At 49.5% G+C, this 18534-nt stretch overlaps 1 protein-coding gene across 1 annotated transcript; it reads right to left on the bottom strand.

Moving 5' to 3' along the window:
* Nucleotides 1-185: 185 nt before the first annotated feature.
* FAM83D (family with sequence similarity 83 member D) lies at nt 186-17972 on the bottom strand. Its single transcript, XM_032462297.1, has 4 exons — nt 17453-17972; nt 7954-8121; nt 3926-4050; nt 186-1618 (listed from the first exon to the last, which is right to left on the bottom strand). Exons 1-4 carry the CDS (start codon nt 17930-17932, stop codon nt 640-642), a joined length of 1752 nt encoding a protein of 583 aa, XP_032318188.1. The 5' UTR covers nt 17933-17972; the 3' UTR covers nt 186-639.
* Between the last annotated feature and the right edge of the window lie 562 nt (nt 17973-18534).

Below are 18534 nucleotides of genomic sequence, written 5' to 3'. Positions count from 1 at the left end.
TTAAGTGGATATTTTCTCTTTTATAATTTGGATCATCTACTTCTCCACCCTAACACTGCTAAAAACAAAAAACCCTGCATAACTATGTATTAGGTGCATTTACTTGTGGCACACTCCTAGAGTTAAACAGAAAAGTGCAAGAGAGAAAAGTGAACAGAAAAAAAAACCAGGAGCCACCACCAAACAAGCGTTGTTTACAACTATTTAATACTAAGAACAGATATTCTAAAGGAGAGACAGACACTTAAGAAACAGTTTTAAGTTTTTTCTAATTAGGATTTGATCATAAAAACAAGTGATTCAAACCTCTAAAACAGAAGAGTACACATATCTAGAAAAATGCAAAACATATTTTCTCTCTTACCTGAATTGCCTGAGAGCCCCGAAACATTCTCTTGAAAGGAAATCAATAATAAAATAGTGCAAAGAAACTGTACCCATAGTGTTTAAATGTAAAACCAATACCTGGTTTATACATGATTAAAAATAAAATAAAACTAAAGCACGTACAGTAATGAGCAGTTTCTAGAATTCAAAGACAGAGTGAAAGAAAGGCAATTAGGGACAGGAGACATCGTGTAAAGCAGGATGCTCTGACGTCATCTACTCCAAGCCAGAGGCTGTGCATGAGCAGAGCAGTCACTGGTAGGAGGGATAAAGTGTGATATCTCTGACCGCCAGCAAATGAGCTGATGATCTGGTGAAACTCCCAGAACCAAAGCCGAAGTAGTTTTCAGTAAGGAATGTTCTCCTTGAGAGCATAGCCAGCATGTGGTTGAGCCGGGACCTGATTCCAGCCAAGTGAAACTGCCGCTCTTTGTTCAAGTTTCTGAATGAGTCTCTAAAGCACAGATCCAAGCGGGGGGTGCTCCAGTACGTAGGGTGCCCGGGTGTGATGAGGTCGGTGGCTCGGAGGGAAGTCTGGGAGCTAATAGAGCTGGCCACAGAGCCTTGGGAGGACAGAGAGGAAGAAGACCGCAAACTGGAAGATCTTGACACAGACATCCTTGATACTGGTGACCCTTCTTTCGACTGGGTTCCCTGAGAGAAGAGAAGGTTCTCATCCATGTCGGTCTGGGTGGTGGCTGACGTGGACCGGACCTCAGTTTGGGAGCTCACCACCCTGGTGGTGACTGTGGTCTGGGTGCCAGCACATGCAGAGGCAGTGCCGGTTTGTGTCCCTGCATCATTCACACTCACAGCCAGAGTCTCCTCTCCTGGCTCCGTCTGCGTGGCAGCATCGGTCGCCTTCCCACTCTCTGGTCTGTCCCTGCGGCTGCCGAGGTAGTCTTCCTCACTGATGGTGGAGGAGCCGGAGTCCCCATGCCTGGCCTCTGCCCGGCCCTCTGCGCAGCCCGGCGCAGCCTTCTTGGGGGTGCTCGAGAGCCTGGCCAGCCGCAGCCGCAGCAGGTTGCCCAGCGTGAGCTCCTTGGACAGTGGTTTCTGGTCGACAAGATGGTCAAACTTGCCACTGCTTCGGAAGTTGGACAGGAGTTTGGAGCTGATGGGCTTTGACTGTGCATACAGGATTCGGAACTCCAGATCAAAGTGCTCCACCACTTGGCCAGACAGAATGACCAAGTTACTGCTGTTTAATTTGCCATCCGTCCACGTAAAACTTCAGGATTAAAAACAAAACAAACAGAAGCTGGTAAGGATGAGCAATCTTCAGCTATTTATTGTCGATCTGAATATAAAGCCCAGATATTCTGTGGCGTAAAGGTCACAATTCCAGTGACAGACAGCACACTGACCATTTGGTGTGAATTCAGCCAGCCTTAGCACAGTATATAGCGTAGGGACGCGTTAACAGAAACGTTAAAAAGCCACTGTTTAACCAACACGCTGAAACCTACACACCTTAGCCACAGAGGTGCTAAAATCTAGAAAGGGTTTCTAAAGCACTGAGGCCAGCGCCCTCATTTGAGGAGTGAGGAAGCCGCCTAGCGTTGTCACAGTGGGAAGCTGGTGGCAGAGCCTAGACTAGGCCCCAGTCCTTAAGAACTGCAGGGACAGAGCTCCTCGCCACCACCTCCATGCTGCCACTTTCACAATGGGAGATGTGGTGGTCATTCTAACGATGACACTGTTCTCAGCACACGTTTAGAGCTGAATAGTGGCCATGTGCCCCTAGCTGTCCAGCACCGCTTCTTCTTTCTAGGGTAGCAGGAGCTCGCCCACTTCGCCTCAGAAACCTTTCATTGATGCACCTTCTCCAATCACAATAAGGTGGGCAGGTGACCCAGGCTGGCCAGAGTATCCTAGACCCTGGGATACTGGGGTCTACTCAGGGGGGCACTGAGCCAGCGAAAGCCAAGTAGTTTTTCAAGGACCAATACCAGTGCAGAGAGAAAGAAAGGCTCTCTATTCCGGAGCTAGCTGCTAGAGGCCACGTGGGTAAGACGGGATCTTTGCCTGCAAAGGGAGAGCCTGACTGAGAATAAGGATCAACCAGAGAAAAGCAGACCCAGGAAACAGTGTTCTGATAAATGCATGGCCTCTTGGTCAAGGTGAGCTGAAAACCAACAGAGCCTTTTTATACCAGAGTCATTAAATTCCAATTTGCATGAAGTAGTCTGAGTTAGCTTTCTGCACTTGCAACTGCCCCACTGACACAGAAATTTGTATCAGGAGTAGGGTGTTTTACATAAGAAATCATGAAACATAGTATCAACTCTGTCTTTTGCAACCAAGAACACAGGTCAATGCAAATTCACTTTGACAGCTGCCTTCAGAGCCTGAGAAGAAAGGTCCTTTTGAAAACCCTGAGATCATGTAAACTAGACACCTCTCCAACACCACAGAATCATAAAATGTCCTCAGCAAATGGAAGTTGTCATCATCCTCCATCTCAGCAGCAGCATATTTCCTTTTGCAGGGGGTAATTTTTATATTTTATATTTCAGAACAGCCAAAAACCATGTGGAGCTTAGTTTGGTTAATATAGATAAATACCACTTTGGGTGAAAAGCTAGCTTGCTCGTGCTATTTTCAAACTTCTTATGAAAGGACGTCCTGAGAAAGAGTTCAAATTTTGTTCTGAGCAATGACAGTAGTTTGAGAAGAAAGACTCAAACTACTGTTTGTTGGTCTGACTGCTCATCTCGCAGGGACATCTGCACACCCCCTTTACCTGGGGCTGACACACAATTACCACCCTGGGATGCATGTTGTTTCAAAAATGTGTGTTTCTTTTTTAAAAAGTAGAGACACATCTCATGTGAACCATCAGACGATCTAACACCGAGGTGGCAAAACATGTGACCATCCGAGCCACGGGAGTGAACATGGTGTATCTTAGCCTCTGAAGACTGGGGTTTACCACTCATTATCTCCACCTGCCTTCAGCTTGCCCGCACTCTACCCTCGATGCCGTTGCCAAAGTGAGACTTCAGAGGTGGAGCCAGAAATATCATCGGTACTTTCTAGACTAAAGCACCTAAGTCACAGGCTTGAAGCAGCACGAAGGAGTGACGCTCCGGCTGTGCCCTCCACACGGAGGCCGATGCCTGCAACTGCCCTCCCCTCCAAGCAAGCAGGGACAAGGACGGATCAAAGGCCCCAAGGAACAGGGTTTGGGACTATTCCTGTCACTGTGAAGCCCCAACACATCCACTGCAGTCCTGGCTGAGCCCAGAATCTTGGACCCACTCGCCTTTGGGGCTCCAGGCAAGCTTCGAGCTCTGGACTTGAGTTTTGTGGCCCCCGGGGCCGAGGAGGTGACCCTACCCCGACCACCTCCCAGCGGAGAAGGCTTTGATTCACCTACTCTCTCACACACACACACACACACACGGATGCACACATCGCAGAATGCTCAGCTGCAGAGGCTCACGTGGAGGGAGACAAGCAGCTGGGACCCCTAGAGGCACACACTTCCCCTAATGAGTTTAGAGCAACAAGCACAGACGGGTTAGAAACTCACCTGTAAGAGCCCATGGCCACACGAATGCCATCAATCAGTGTGAACTTTTCATGAACCTTGCCAACAATTTTAGTTCCTGACCTGGCGTAGTAAATATTCCCTGTAATCGTCCGAACGGTCATCAGCTGGGGGTGGAGGCGTGGGGGAAAAAGAAGTGAACCATCCCGTGAACACATGCATAAAGAGGGCTGAGTTTACTTACAGCTTCCAAAAGACAAGCTTATTGGCAGATGAGCAGCTCACAGTCACCACTCAGTACCAACCCGCACTGTACACGACCCAGGTGATTCTCAGGACTCAAGTAATGCTGCTTCACACAGTCCATCTTCTCGTGTGCCTTTTCCTCATAGGGATTTTTGAGACCCTTAGTTCCTGTGGACGTGTGCTCTAAAGGAAGACTCACTTTTTGGAGACAATGAACAATAGAATCCAAGAAAGGATTTTGAAACAAAATGTGGGGCATAAAATCGTCAAAGAAAACATGCTAGTAATAAATAACATTTTAACAAAGGCTTAAAGGAGCTATTTCTCCTCCTCTTTTGTTGAGTAGCATTGCTAGTGAATAATAGGCATCCACACTTACCCCACATGTGATGGGTGTGGGGACAGGAACAGAGGCAGGACTTCTCTGACATAGGACTTCGGCGGCTGAAACACCCCTATCACATGTGGCTTCATGAGCAATGTCATTTCTCCCACAAGCACATAATTAGCAAAAAGGTGCTCTGGTAATACACTGGGGCCATACATCACGTGTGTATGCATAATTATCCTCGTAAAATGACACACAGAAATGCAAACATAATGGTATGCAAAATACTAAGACAATCATCATTCTTCAGAGCAGATCAGTGGCCATATATCCTTTAGAAATCTTACACGTTTAAATTAAATGTTTAAGATTTTTTTGTTCGAGTCTCTCATTCATTCGACAAAGAAAGTCTTTACTATGTGCCAAGGCTCGAGACAACACAGATAGAAGGCATGCTCCTTATCCTCAAGGACAAAGAGAGAAAAGTGATGAATGTTAAAAAACTATAGCAAGATATGACATCATCCAGAGAAGTGAAAACCTTTGTCTGCACAACAACCTGTACAAAAATATCCATAGCAACTTTATTCATAATAGTAAAAAACTTGGAAACTACCCTCATGGCCTTCAGTGGGTGAATGGTTAAACAAGCTACAGTCCAACCATAACATATGATACTGTTCAGCAATAGAGAGGAACAGACTATTGATACACACAACAGTTTGGACAGATCTCAAGGGCATTATGCCGAGTGAAAAAAGCCAATCTCAAAAGGTCACATACTGTATAATTCCATTTACATAACATTCTTTAAATGACAAAATTAGAGAGACAGGGCATAAATTAGTGGTTGCTGGAGTGAAAGATCCAGGGGAAGGGAGCGGATGTGACCATAAAGATGTAGCAGGAGGGAGATCTTTGTGTGATGATGGAATAGCGTATAGGCTATTAGGCAGAATACACTACCTGTATTCTGATGGTGGGGGTGGTTAAACATAGGTACACATGTGATAAAATGGCACAGAACTATCGACACACATGGTGCCCATATCAATTTCCAGGTTTTGATACTGTGCTGTAAGTTACGTAAGGTGTAATCACAGGGGAGACTGGGTGAAGGAAACATGGAAACCTCTATGTGCTATCTTTGCCACTTCTGTGAACCTATCATCATTTCAAAATACAGACAAAAGACAAAACAAAAAAGCTATGGCATAACATAACATCACTTCTGTGGTGTTCTCACCAAAATGAAAAATATGAATTTAACCAGAATTTAACCAGGAGAAGACATCAGACAAATCCAAATTCTACAGGAAACTGGCTAGTATTCTTCAAAAGCATGAAGACCCTTAAAGACAAAGAAAGAGAAAGGGACTGGTTCCAGATGAGAGGACTGTAAGGAGAAATGACAAGTAAATGCAAGATATGATCCTGGACTGGATCCTGGGTAAGAAAAAGGACATTCACGGAAGGATTAGTGAAATGTCCTAGGTCTGTAGAGTAGATAATAGCATATCAAGCTTATTTCCTGATTTTGAAACTTGTACTGAAGTTTGTAAGACATTAACATTTAGGGAATTGGAGTAAAGAGTATTCAGGGATCCCTTATATTATTTTGGTAACTCCTTTGTAAATCAAATTATTTCAAAATGAGTATTAAAAACCCCCCAAAACTAGAAGCTTCCATAGAGGTGCATGTGGAGCTGGCAGGGGAGGGCTTCCTGGAGATTCCTGAGCAGAGCGTCAAAGGATCCACATATAACAAGCACAAAGAGCATCACTGCGGGCAGATCTCGGTGGTTTTGTGCATCTTTCCTTTTGGCATGTACCTGGCAGGCCTCTGTGACTGTGGCCAAAGCACTTTTGAGTGCACATAAACGTGTGACCAAGCTCCCAGAGACAGGACACCCAATGTTCTGGACCAGCCATAGTGCCAGGGTGGAGAAGTCAGGCCCACGAAGTGAGGGTGCAGAGTCAACAGCCCTGACATGCCCTCGTGTGTGAAGCCCCAGGGAAGATGGTGCGTCCCAAGGGATAAGTTAAGACCCGACGAACAGCGGTGAAGCCAAAGGTAAAGACTTCCTTCTGACCCTTCCTAGACGATCTGAACACCCACAAAGGCAGCAGCCAGCAGTGGGCAGCTGAGTCGGCAAATGTTCCTAGACTTCTGTCGGGCGGGTGAATCAGAGCCAATCACTTCAATGGAAGCAGTGGTCAGACTATTCTGTGATTTTCCTGCTACTCACACGTAACGTCAATTACAGCAAGAGCACCCTGAAATTAAACATCGACACCTTCAATTTCTTCACGGGGCCCCCTGGCAGAGCAGGCATGGGCTGAACCTCTGGCTGGATGAAGATGTGCTTTTCCATGCCTGACTTGCATTTCCCTTGGGTCCACCTGATCTCATTTTTAAACTGACCGTCAGATCACACGGCTGGCTGTTCCCATCGGTCTCCAAGCTTCAATCCTACCCCCATTGTGAATTTGCTCTGTAGCACCAGTGACAAGTTAATAGGCACCTAACTAAAACCAAGCCTCAGTCTCCTCATTAGGGAGAGCAATCATCAAGAGCTCAGTGGGAGAAGTTAAACAGCCAAAATTTTGTGCACCAAACTGCTCGATGATAACGAGCTGTTAAGTTCACATCCTCTGTGTGGTAACCTACAGTACCAAGGCCTGAACTCTTCGTCCACTTTGCTCGCCGCTTTATTTCCAGTACCTGGAGTAGTGAGTAGCTTAAAGCAGGCACTCACATAAGTGATAAACAAAGTTGATGACTTAAGGTGATGAACCAAGTTGATGGATTAAGTTTGGAAGCTCATAAGTTGCTTAATTTTTAAAAAGGGGATAGTGTAATACGTGATTATTTTTCTTGCCTCTTTCCATGAAAGAGAACAAGCTAGCTGAGTTATATAACCTTACATTTAAATACTTAAGCTCAAATTACTTTCATGCTCCAAGCAAAGGACATAATAAGTCTAATTTTATAATAATGAGAAGTGAGAGGCAGCATGTGACAGTGATTAAGTGACAGTGATTAAGAACCCCAGGGCTGGAGGCAGGCAGACAGACGGAGAGTCCAATTCCATCCCACCACTGGGCTACAGTACTTCCCGATCTGAAGCACAGACATAATGCCGCTTACCTGATGGGCCGGCTGTAAGGATGAAGTTGGGTAACACTGTCAGGAGCCTAGGACAGTGCAGAACCCTGTTAAGTGTGGTTGTTACGATTAAAATTGGGGCCTACTGGTGCAGCTGCCAGCCACAGACAAGCTCCCTATGAGGAGGCAGCACAGTGTGAGGGAGAGGCTGAGGTCTGAGTCCTGACTCTGTCCTTTCTTTTCTGTGAGACTTCAGGCACACAACTTGCTCCCAACCCCAGGTCCCTCCCTTGCAATGGGGATACCACCACCAACCGCCAGGTAGATCACGGATATTCGGGTGTTATGTGCTCATCGTGGTGAAACTAGAAACAGTGGAACACCAACCTTTTCCTGTTCAGGATGAACTTTCAGATCCATGCACATATCCAAAAACTGAGAGAGTAGAGATTGGTCTAGAAGGATGTATACGGCTACTCCCTGTTTCTGGCAGATTTCCTGCAGGTCTCGGAAGATGTCGATGTCCGTGAAAACATCCATCACCACTGCGATCACCTGAGGTGAGGGGCAGAGGGAAGATCAAGTGGTCAGCCCACAAGGACAGCACCTTACAGCTCGCTGTCCAGACTCCAGACCCCATCTCAGAGCTGCAGAGGGAGCCCCATCTTCTGATATCTTTCCTTCTCCTTCCGCAGTATCAGGTCTCCCCTCACTGTGGACCCTTTTCCATTTCCAAAGATGCTCAGGCCACTATATCCTACAAATCTGGACTTCGCCCAGCTAACCTTCCCACCAGCCTCCTAGCCACTCTCCTCCACACTGCAAATTTCTCAAAACTACCTTGCCCTCCTATGAACCTGTTCCAGTCAACTCCCTTCCTTTACTAAAACCCCCACCTTACAGGCTCAGCTCAGACCAGCAAGCTACCGAGGTTCTGTGGCTGGCACACCATCATCTTAGGCATGTAAAACCTTATCTCTGAGGCCCCCTGCTAGGTGTACCATTCCCCAAGTACTGAGTTTGATTACTGTCTGATTTAGGATCATAGGATGATTTTTTATTATAATCTGGAAAGGCCCGCCCCATCTGCCACCAATTCATGGCTCGAAACCAATCAAACCAGGCAAGCTGATGCTCCCATCTCTTGCCTCCATCCCTGCATGTCGCAGAATCTGCATCTCGTCCACCCCCCCCCCCCACAGGGTGGGCTCTAACCAAATGACTTCCAGAGCCAGCCTCTCCTCTGTAAAAGGCAATCCCTCTACTTCGGGATGTGTCCACAGCGCAAGCCCGCAACAAGAACACAGAAATTTGTCCTAAGGATGCTGCCCTGAAGCTTGCACCAGTCCCTTCTTCTCCCCAACAACCTGGCTCCATTTGTGCATCCTGATCAATTTTACACACACAGCACAGACTTTAATTGAGGGCTGCCTCTGCCCTGTGGCCTCAGGCAAATTACAGCTGCTTCGAAAGTCTGTTTCCTTTGCTGCAAAGTAGGTTTGTAGTGAGAATTAAATGACTGCGTTGCAAGCAGTGCAGGGTACAAAAGATCCCTCGAGTATTGGTTCACAGATCGACGGTGACCAGCCCAGAGTTTGAGCAGGTCCAGGCAGTTCAGCGCAGGGGGACACCTGCCAGTTCCCGGCCTTCCTGCTACAGAGAGGCGGCTTCAGCAGCAGAGTCTAATCGCACCCGCCGCGGGTCTGAGAGCAGGGCTGTGGGGGGATCAAAACACGCAGGCTGACGTGGGGAAGGCACAGTTCGGTGGTAGACTGTGGGCTTGGCGTGCATGAGGTCCTGGGTTCAATCCCCAGCACCTCCATTTAAATAAATAAACCTAATTACCTTCTCTTCCCTGCCTAAAAAAAGTAAACAAATAGATAAAAACACGCAGGCCAAGTACAGGCCACTGCAACCAGGCCACATTATGAAAGCGCCCCCTTCAGGGCTAAGGCGTGGAGCCCTTTTGCAGGCTGGGGCTGCGAGGTGTCTCCCTCCTCCCAAGCGCAGCCATAAAAACAGGAATCTCTTTGAATCACATCAACTCCTTTTCTGAACATGAAGCTGCTTTATTTATAGGTCTCACCTCTTCTGTGGGAGCAGAGGCCCTTAAAAGGGATTGGTTCATCTCCTGTGGCCCCAGAGGACTCAGGACAGTACCCCAGAATCATTACCCCTTAGCTATTTGGCTGTTAAAGAGGTGCAGAGACAAAGAGGAGAGTCTGCTGTTTTTCCCTAAAACCTCAGAGTCTCACCTACCAGGGGAGGGACCTTGAAATGCCAGCTCCCAGGAAGTCACTGCTGTGAGGGAGTCTGGAAGACCAATTTCTCTCTCTGGCTGCCTTCTTCCTCACCTCCCCCACCCCATGTTGCGGAAGCCCCAGCTGTGAGTTATTCTTGGCAAAGGGTACAGCTATAACCCACTGGAGACAGTGATTTAGAAAATAAGAAGTGTTCTTTCTAAATTGCTGGCATCTTCCAAAGTTCACATCCTCCACTGCATTTTTATACATCCTCTTTGGAGTCATATTTATCCCACTAATTCAGGTCATATAGCTTAGTGGTTAAAAGCCAAAAAGGCCTGGGCACAGATCCCAGCTCTGTAGCTTACTGGCTGTGTGACCCTGGGCAAGTTGCTTAATCTCTCTGAGCCTCAGTTTCCTCCTCTGGAAGATATGGACAACAGCAGCTACATCAAAGGGCTGTTGTGAGGGTTAAATGAGACAAAACATGGAAAGGGCTTAGCGCAGGCATGAAACAGGTGTTCAGTTATGCTGCCAGCATCTCCGCAGTCTACCTGTGGGCTGAATCCTGTACTAGGCAGGAAGATGGTTATAAAGAATTCAACAAACATCCTGACTTCCCCACAAAGAGAGGATGTGGGATGCAAGGAAGCAAAATGAGACATAATGAAATCAGGGGAGTCTTCAGGAGGAGGGGGAGACAGTAAAGCATCTCCCTCGCAGTGGTAGACCCAACACAGGCACTCAAATGTTTACCAAAGAACAGCGGAGAAGGAGTCCCCGAGGAGAGGACATTTGAGCTATCACAAATAGGGACGGTTTGGACAGGGGAGAAGTGAAGGGGAGGGCATCTGGCAGGAAGCCACGTGATGACAGAGGAAGAGGAAGGAAATGATGGGGATGTACCAATTTGGCTGCAACGCAGGGTATGCGGGAAAGGGAGTGACAGGGATGACAGAGACGGGTGAGTGAGCAAGAAAGAGCACAGAAGGCCTTGAATGCCGCCCAAGGCGCCAGTATCATACAGGCCACGGAGGGAAGGTTTAGGAAGAGCAATGAGTTCAGTGGTGAACCCAGCAGGACAGGGGAAACTGATGCGGGAAGGCTGGTGCAGGCTGGAGACCTGGGTCTCCTTCAACACAGGGCCACGCACCCAAGTGCTTGCAACACAGCCGGCACTTAGACAGCTTTTTAGGTTCAGCAAATGTTTATTTAAGAGGACTAAAGACCGAAAGAAGGAAAATCAGTGGTAGAGGTTTTGACAATGGGCCAGGCAGGAAGCCATGAGAGTCGCAGAGAAGGGAAAGGGACCAGCGGGAAGGGCAAGCGATGTTCTGTACCGGCTGCGGGAGGACAGAAGGGGCAGGGGGCGAGGGCAGAGGCAGATCCAGGGCCGCACAAACAGGAAACAGAAAAAGAAACAATCTTGAGGGGGCTCGAAACTGATTTTGTGGTCACAGGAAAACCTCATAAGGGGGTTCTGTATGCACAGGTGTGAGAATGAGAGTCCAGCTCATGAGAGAAAGTGAGAGAAAAACTAATCTAGGGTCAGTCCTGGTCCTCAGGAGAGACAGAGGACGAGCTGGGAGCAACCCAGCAGTGATGGGGCTAATGGATGTGCACCCAGGTACCCCGGGACAGAGACCAAGGAAGCCAGCCCCGCTGGCCAGGCTTACAGAGGGTTGGAGGCTTGCTGGAGGCAGGGCCCCAGGAGCAGGGACATAAGGTATAAGGCGCCTGCCAAACTGAATATTGATTTCATCACTTAACAATTGTACGAACACCACCTTTGTTGGATAATGAGTAAGTATTTAATTTGCTATTAGTTTCATTGTTTGGTTTTCAAGCCTCAACCTTTCCTGTGTGTTGAAAATAATTGGATTTGAACTCTGGCCTCTCACACCCACAGGGCGTTCAGAGGGTGGACGGAGATGTTTCTTCCCTGACTTCTCCTGTACCCAACATCGCCTCCTCTCCTTCTAGAGCAGGACCCTTAAAAGCCACCTGTAGGAGGAATAGCCCCAGGTGTGGAAGCAATCAGCTCCCTGGCCTCCTTCAGACCCCATCCTCGCTCCCCTACATGCTCTGCCCACCCCCTCCCCCACTGCCATTCTGAGTTGAACCAGACCTGAGGCTCCTCAAGCCTCTTCACTGAACTGAGCACTGACCTGGGCTCACTCACTAGCCCGCCAAGTGCCTGCTTCCGGGCTGGCCGCAACCAGGTGCTGGCGTTCATGCTGCAGGCTGCTGGGCCCTAGACAGTACACCTGGCCTTGAAAGTGGTCATCACTCCCCAGCCCCGAGGCACACTGTGGGATGGACAAGGGAGAGACACATGGGAAGGTGGGCACCCCACACCTGTCAGGGGCCCACACAGTCACTGTGGGCCCTGCCCTGTCCCAGCCTGTGCTATAAGGAGCCTGCCTGCTCTCTTAGGGCTGGAAAGCTCTGTGGGTGGTGGCTTTGGAGCGTCTGTTCCAGGGTCGAAGCCCATCTGCAGCCCAGTGCACGTCGGTCATAACATGACAGGAGGAAACACCCCACTGTCAGCGCCTGGATGGCTGGTCGCCGCCCCGTCCTCACGCTGTACCCGCTCTTCTCCAGCCAAATCTAGAACAGCCACTCCTGTGTCAAGTCCCATGTCATCATGAGTGACAAAACCTCAAGCCTTACCTCCTGTCACTCCAACTATCCTTTGATGATTTATACCACGGGACCCGGTGATCCACGTGATTACTGGGTGGCAGTCCCTGGGGTATCTGCACAGACTCCTATTTGTGTTACTTTTTCACGTAGAACTGGAATCTCTTCCATTTGCCAAAAAGCTCTAGAGAAGTATCTAGAGATTTGAAAACCCCATTAATTGTTATCTCCAACTTACTGATAAGAAAAATAAAGCATGCAGAGGTCCGGGAACTTGTTCAAGGTGACACTTAAGTAAATACAGGAACTGGAATTTCAGCCCAGCCTGGGAGACCCCAGAGCTACCTATTAAAAAGTGTCAGATTAAACATTATCCCAAACACATGTAATGACTAGTCTTCAGATGACTGAGAGCCTGGAGTAAATCCTAAAAGGATCAGTAGAGTACTCCTTAAAGTCCACACACTGAGCCCACCATGGAGGGTGGTCCCTGATAACACACGCTGGCTCACAGAGTGAACGTTAGGGAACGTGCAAGGCCTAGGGCCCCGGGCACTGCTCCCTCCGAGCGGTACTGCTGACTAATTAGGAAACCTCAGAGGCACAGACGCCATGTGAAGAGGCTGCAGAGTTAGACCTGGATGGGGATGCACGCTCCTTCACTTCCGAGCACCATCATGTAGCCTCTGGTAAGTAACTTCTGTTCTGCTGGCTTCTTCAACATGCGAATAATGCTACCTCCCTTGTAGTGTTTGCAGTGGGTTCGGACAAGGGAGAACACCTGACAGTTCCTGGCCCAGAGAAAACCCTCATATGGCGGCTAATCGTGGTCTCAGTCCTAATTCTGCCACCACCCTGTGCAAAGTCAATCTACCTGAGCTGGGCATCCTCAGCCCAGCCCCTTGGAGCTCTGCGGCCTAATTCGAGCAGCCTCGATGGGCGAGGCGGGGCCCTGACCAGGCAGGTGAGCAGCCTGGAGGGGCCGCTCAGGGGTCAGTCATTCCTGTTTTCATTCCAGTTCTTCCTCTGCCTGGAGCAGGAAGTTCATGCCACTCACCCCTTCTCACTGTACCTCAGTTTCTCTCCCTTCCCACCCACAGTCATTAAGCTTGTGTGCAAGATGCCTTGGAATTCTACCAAAGGTCTGTGCACATGTAAAGACAGCCTGTCCAGTGGTCAGCAAGGGCCTGTCTGCTGAATTCCTCATGCTGATCGCATGACACCCAAACTAGACTTCCTTCAGGTCCCCAGGGCTCCTGCCACTTCTGGCTAAGGACAAAAAAAATGGAAAGCGCTATATATATTTTTGCCCCATTTATTACATGTATTAATAGAACAGAAATATCTCCTTGAAATTTTTTTTTTAAATCTTTAAATAACAATCTTGATATCTCCTTCAGGGTTTAAAGACAAAAAGCATGTCAGTTTCGACAGTGAAACCTGAATTCATTTGTGCATGCGGTTTTCTCTCCATTTCATGGGCTGCTGTTATAAAATTAGCAATTTCAGTAAGAGACGAAAGGGCTGGTGGAGCCCAGGTCTGCAGAGCGGTCCGCAGAGCGCCAGCAGTGCCGCTCTGGGAAGGCAGGGGCCGGGAAGCCAGTCATTCACGAGCCCTGTGGCGGAGGGACCGACCTCGCACAGGGGCATTTCTGGGCGGGCTGGGATATTTAGAAGGGAGAGGAAAGCATCAAGAGGGGTTCTGCTGGCGGAGGAAAGGCCTTATCACTGCAAGTTATTTTCATTTTATAACTATGTAAAACATTTGCCTGGCTCCAAAGTCCAACCTACAAAACAAGGTACATTCAGGCACACCTAGCTTCCATCCTCGTCCCTTCCTTTCCTCCGTCCCCAATAAGATAATAATTGCAACTAGTTTTTGATTTATTCTTCCATTTAAAAAAAATACAAACAAGGATATATGTATATACAGACTCATTTATATTACTAAACGAGGATATAGAGGTATTGATATATATGTGTGTGTGTGTGTGTGTGTGTATTCATATCCCTCGTAGATAAAAGGTAGCAGATGATACACATTGTTGTAGACAGGTGTTGTCCAACAGAACCTTCTGGAAATGTTCTGTATCTGTGCTGTCCAACACGGTAGCCACTAACCACAAGTAGCGATTCAGTACTTGAAACATAACTAGCACAACAGAGGAACTGAATTTTTTATAGGATGACATTTTAAGTCACATAAACTTAAACAGCCACCAGTGGCTTACAGCTGCCGCACCAGTCAGTGTGGTTCTAGCCACTTCGTAACAGAAAACAGAGCCAGTCCCCATACCTCCTCAGGGCTGCCGGGCACTGTGCTGTGCAGAAGGGTCCGTTTACTCACCAAGGGGACTGTCAAGTCATTTTTGAAAGTGGTAACCTTTTTAGTGGCAGGGTCAGTGCTTCTGGCATCCACTGGGTGGAGGCCAGGCATGCTGCTCAGCATCCTATCATGCACTGGACAGCCCCTCAGGACAAAAAACCACCTGGGCTGAAACGTCAGTAGTGCGAGGCAGAGGGAGCCTGCCCTGGGTTGAAATGGGCATCCGGCATAGGATGCTGTCCAGCTTCTACTGTAACTCAGAGGAGAGTTGCATAAGATCAGGAGGGCCTTAATTTGGAAACATCCACATACACACTGGGGGCCTCCGACAGGTTCCTCAGCTGCTACTCCTCCTGGCAGGACTCTTCGTCAACACAGTGACAGCTTTTACTAATGCTCAAGTTATCAAAAGGATGCTCAAGGGTGAGGCCATAGCCAAAGCACCCCTTGGGACAAAAGCACACAGGGAATGTGCAGCTGGTAAGAATGATGGGTCTGAGTAGTGTGGGACCCCCTAGCAGGGCAAGCTTTGCCTGTGGGCTCCCTTGAGGTACCAGGAACACCCCAAGAGCCACAGCAATAGCACATGGCCAAATGAGGGCACACAGCACTTCCAGGTAAGGTCTCCACTGCCACCTGATCTGTGGGGGCCAGTGCCCAGCCAAACACGGATTCACATGGCAACAGAGACAAAGAAATGACTCACCAACAAATACAATAGTATACGGATAGATTCTGGAGTACACGTGCATAAGGGAAAATTCTGTGTAGTTCAGTATTCTCCCACAAGCAAACATCTCAGCTCTCAACAAGTCCAAAGCAAGGGAGGGGTGGGAAGGGATAGACTGGGAGTTCAAAATTTGTAGATACTGACAGGCATATGTAGAATAGATATATACTGCACAGCACAGGGAAATATATACAAGATCTTATGGTAGCTCAGCGAAAAAAAAAATGACAATGAATATATGTATGTTCATGTATAAATGAAAAATTGTGCTATACACTGGAATTTGACATAACATTGTAAAATGACTATAACTCAATAAAAAAATGTTTTTAAAAATAAGAAGTCCAAAGCAAAAAAGAAAATGCCCAAAACATATTTCCTCCAGCTTTGGTGAAACTCAGCTGAGCACCAGGTCAGCTATCAGTTTATAGTCAGAAGCCAGGCTGTACATAAAGTGCATGTTTTTAGATGCTATACCTCACTCAACCCAGCAGACCCACACTTTGAAAGGCGCACAGAAACTAAGCCAAAGGCGGGACTGGCAGGTTCCCAGTCGCAGCTACCCTGGGACAAGTCCTCTCTTTCCTGGAGACTCATTTCGTTACTTTTCCCAAGTTCCAAGTGCCCAAGCTCTCCCCCTGGAGGCAATCAATGGGAATGCACTCCTATCACTAAATGGTGCCTTCTTTCATCTTTTATATCTTCCCACTGGACCCACAAGCGTCTGCTGCATCAAAAGGACCCTCAGCACACCAAAAGCACTGCAGGATTGATAACAGCCTAGCTGGAGTCCATAGCTACTGCCACAAAAGCAAGGCACTAGCCAACTATATCCCCTACTCCGCTGAAACCCCATCATCAGGCAAAGAGCACCCGGCATCAGGAACACTGGTAAGTCCAGGATTGTCCCTAGTTAGGCTACTTCAACCGACTTGATGTACAGATGTCATAACCACAATCATACACACTCGGGTATGAGCCCTACCAAGACTTACCATGTTCTGGGGTTTTACCTGCCATGTCTCTGCCACAGGTAGCCAGCCAGGAAGCTGGGCACTGCCAGTCAGGGAGCGAGCAAGATGGCAGGTGGTGATCAGGGCTCTGGAGGAAGGTGTCTTTTGCCACATTCCTCCCTGCCCCTCCCACCTTGTGTGTTGCATTCTTCCTCCCTGACCCCTAGGTACCCAGCACTCTGCTGCAGTCTCATGCTGGCTGGCAGGGAGACAACACCTCCCACTGCACCACAATACCGGTCACACTAAGAGCCAAATCCACAGCTGCACCAAAACCCACTGTGAATAAAGAGATGGCTTGAGGCAAGCGTATCAGTAGTTTTTCCCCAGCCTCTGGAAAAGTACACTTCTTGCTTCACCTATTCCCAGAAGGAGCAACTTCCCCTCCAGGCTGGCGGGAGGGAAAGGGGTCAGGGCTTTCACTTGTCCACTCTAGTAATTTGCTTCCAACAATAAAAGGCACGTGTTGGTGATGAGCAAGGATAGCTTCCTATTGCTCCACAGTTGTCTCCAGGACAGTCTTTCAGGAATTTTCCCCTAGGTTACGTGCATCTTAGGTAATGCATCTAAGAAGCTCAAGAAAGTGAGACCTAGTGTGGACTGACAGCCAGGAGAATCTGGTTTGGTTTTAACTGAAAGTTGGAACTGGATGGATTTCTGGTCCCCACTCCCAGGGAAGGGGAATTTTAGGAGGTTGGAACTTGGGCACAATTCGTGTTCTTGGGGACCAGGACTCCTCCCATTCTCGTCTGCCTAGAGGAGTGACCAAGGGATCGGGATCTGAGAGGATACACGAAGAGTGGGGGCGAGTCGGGGACCCTGGGACCACCCGGCTCGCGCTCCTAGGAGACCTCATTTCCCCATTTTTGAAGAGGGCATCTTGTCCGACAGGGGACCGAGGCGACCCGAGGGGCCAGGCCGGGCAGCTCACCTCTCGCGCCGAGCGGAGCTGCTGGCGCAGCGCGTCCTTGCAGCCATAGGGGCCGCCTGAGCCCACGCCGCGGGGCTGGAAGTGCGCCTCGACCCGCGTGGCCCCGCGGTAAGCGCCCTGATAGAAGGCGGGCCAGCCGAGCTCCAGCAGCGGCGGCTCCAGGTCCGACTGCTCAGGGAAGTAGGTGCCGGACGAGCAGTCGTGGGACGAGCCGAAGGAGTCCTCGGCCCCCGCCGCCGCCGCGCCCTCCTCACCGGGCCGCTCTGCCGAGCGCAGAATTGCGCGCACCTCGTCGGGGTTCAGAAAGCGGCCGAGGCGCTCGCGTCGCAGGAAGGCCGCGAAGGCGTTGGGGCCGCCCGCCACCAGCTCCTCAAGCGCCAGGCGTCGCTCCTCGCTGTACAGCTCAGCCGGGTTGGGCGGCCCGCAAGGCGACAGGCAGGCGGCGGGCAGCTCGTCCAGGACATCGGACCTCAGGGCCATGGCGGTGCTCGGAACGCACCCGATTCGGGCCAGTGCGGGCGTGCAGGCCACTTTATAGGCACCTTTGAATCTAACCGACCCGCGCCATTGGCCAAGCCGCCCCGCCCCGGCTCTCTCATTGGCTATCTTCTTCTAACGGCAGAGTTCGAGGGCAGCCTACGCCTCTACGGCCCCGCCCCCTGACGTGCTATTGGCTGTCCAGCGGCCCGGCCACGCCCCTCGCCTCCAAGTCCACATTCTTGCTCCTGGGTTGCCTAGTAGGATTTAATCTTGGCGACTACGTTCTTGCTCCAAACTAGCATTCCTGCTCCAGCCCTGAGGGGCTTGAGCGGCCATGCTGCCCCGGGCTGTGGGGCAGGCAGCGGAGCCCTAATTGAGGCCGGAGAGCCCGGCCCCCGCCATCCTCGCGCGCCCCCTGCCGCCCGCCCCATGGTGCGGCCCTGAAAGGCCCAGGGCAGTCTGCAGAATGCACAGCGAGGAGAGGCCGGGGCCTGCTCTTGGTACCCTGACTGTGCTTCTTCCCGGTTCTCAGAGCTTGGGTGAGACCAGCCGTTGCCTTTATTTCCCAGCATTTAAATCATTCGCTCATTCGTTCAAAAATA

Source organism: Camelus ferus, chromosome 19 (genome assembly GCF_009834535.1).
Source record: "Camelus ferus isolate YT-003-E chromosome 19, BCGSAC_Cfer_1.0, whole genome shotgun sequence".
NCBI lineage: Eukaryota > Metazoa > Chordata > Mammalia > Artiodactyla > Camelidae > Camelus > Camelus ferus.
The sequence above is the reverse complement of the archived record's forward strand: the minus strand, read 5'-3'. Positions and strand labels throughout refer to the sequence as shown.

Coding starts and splice junctions, on each gene's coding strand:
- FAM83D (XM_032462297.1), bottom strand. CDS start 17,932: ATGGCCCTGAGGTCCGATGTCCTGGACGAGCTGCCCGCCGCCTGCCTG. Junction 8,122..17,452: donor AGCTCCGCTCGGCGCGAGAG/GTGAGCTGCCCG, acceptor CCCTCACCTCAG/GTGATCGCAGTGGTGATGGA. Junction 4,051..7,953: donor TTCATCCTGAACAGGAAAAG/GTTGGTGTTCCA, acceptor CTCCACCCCCAG/CTGATGACCGTTCGGACGAT.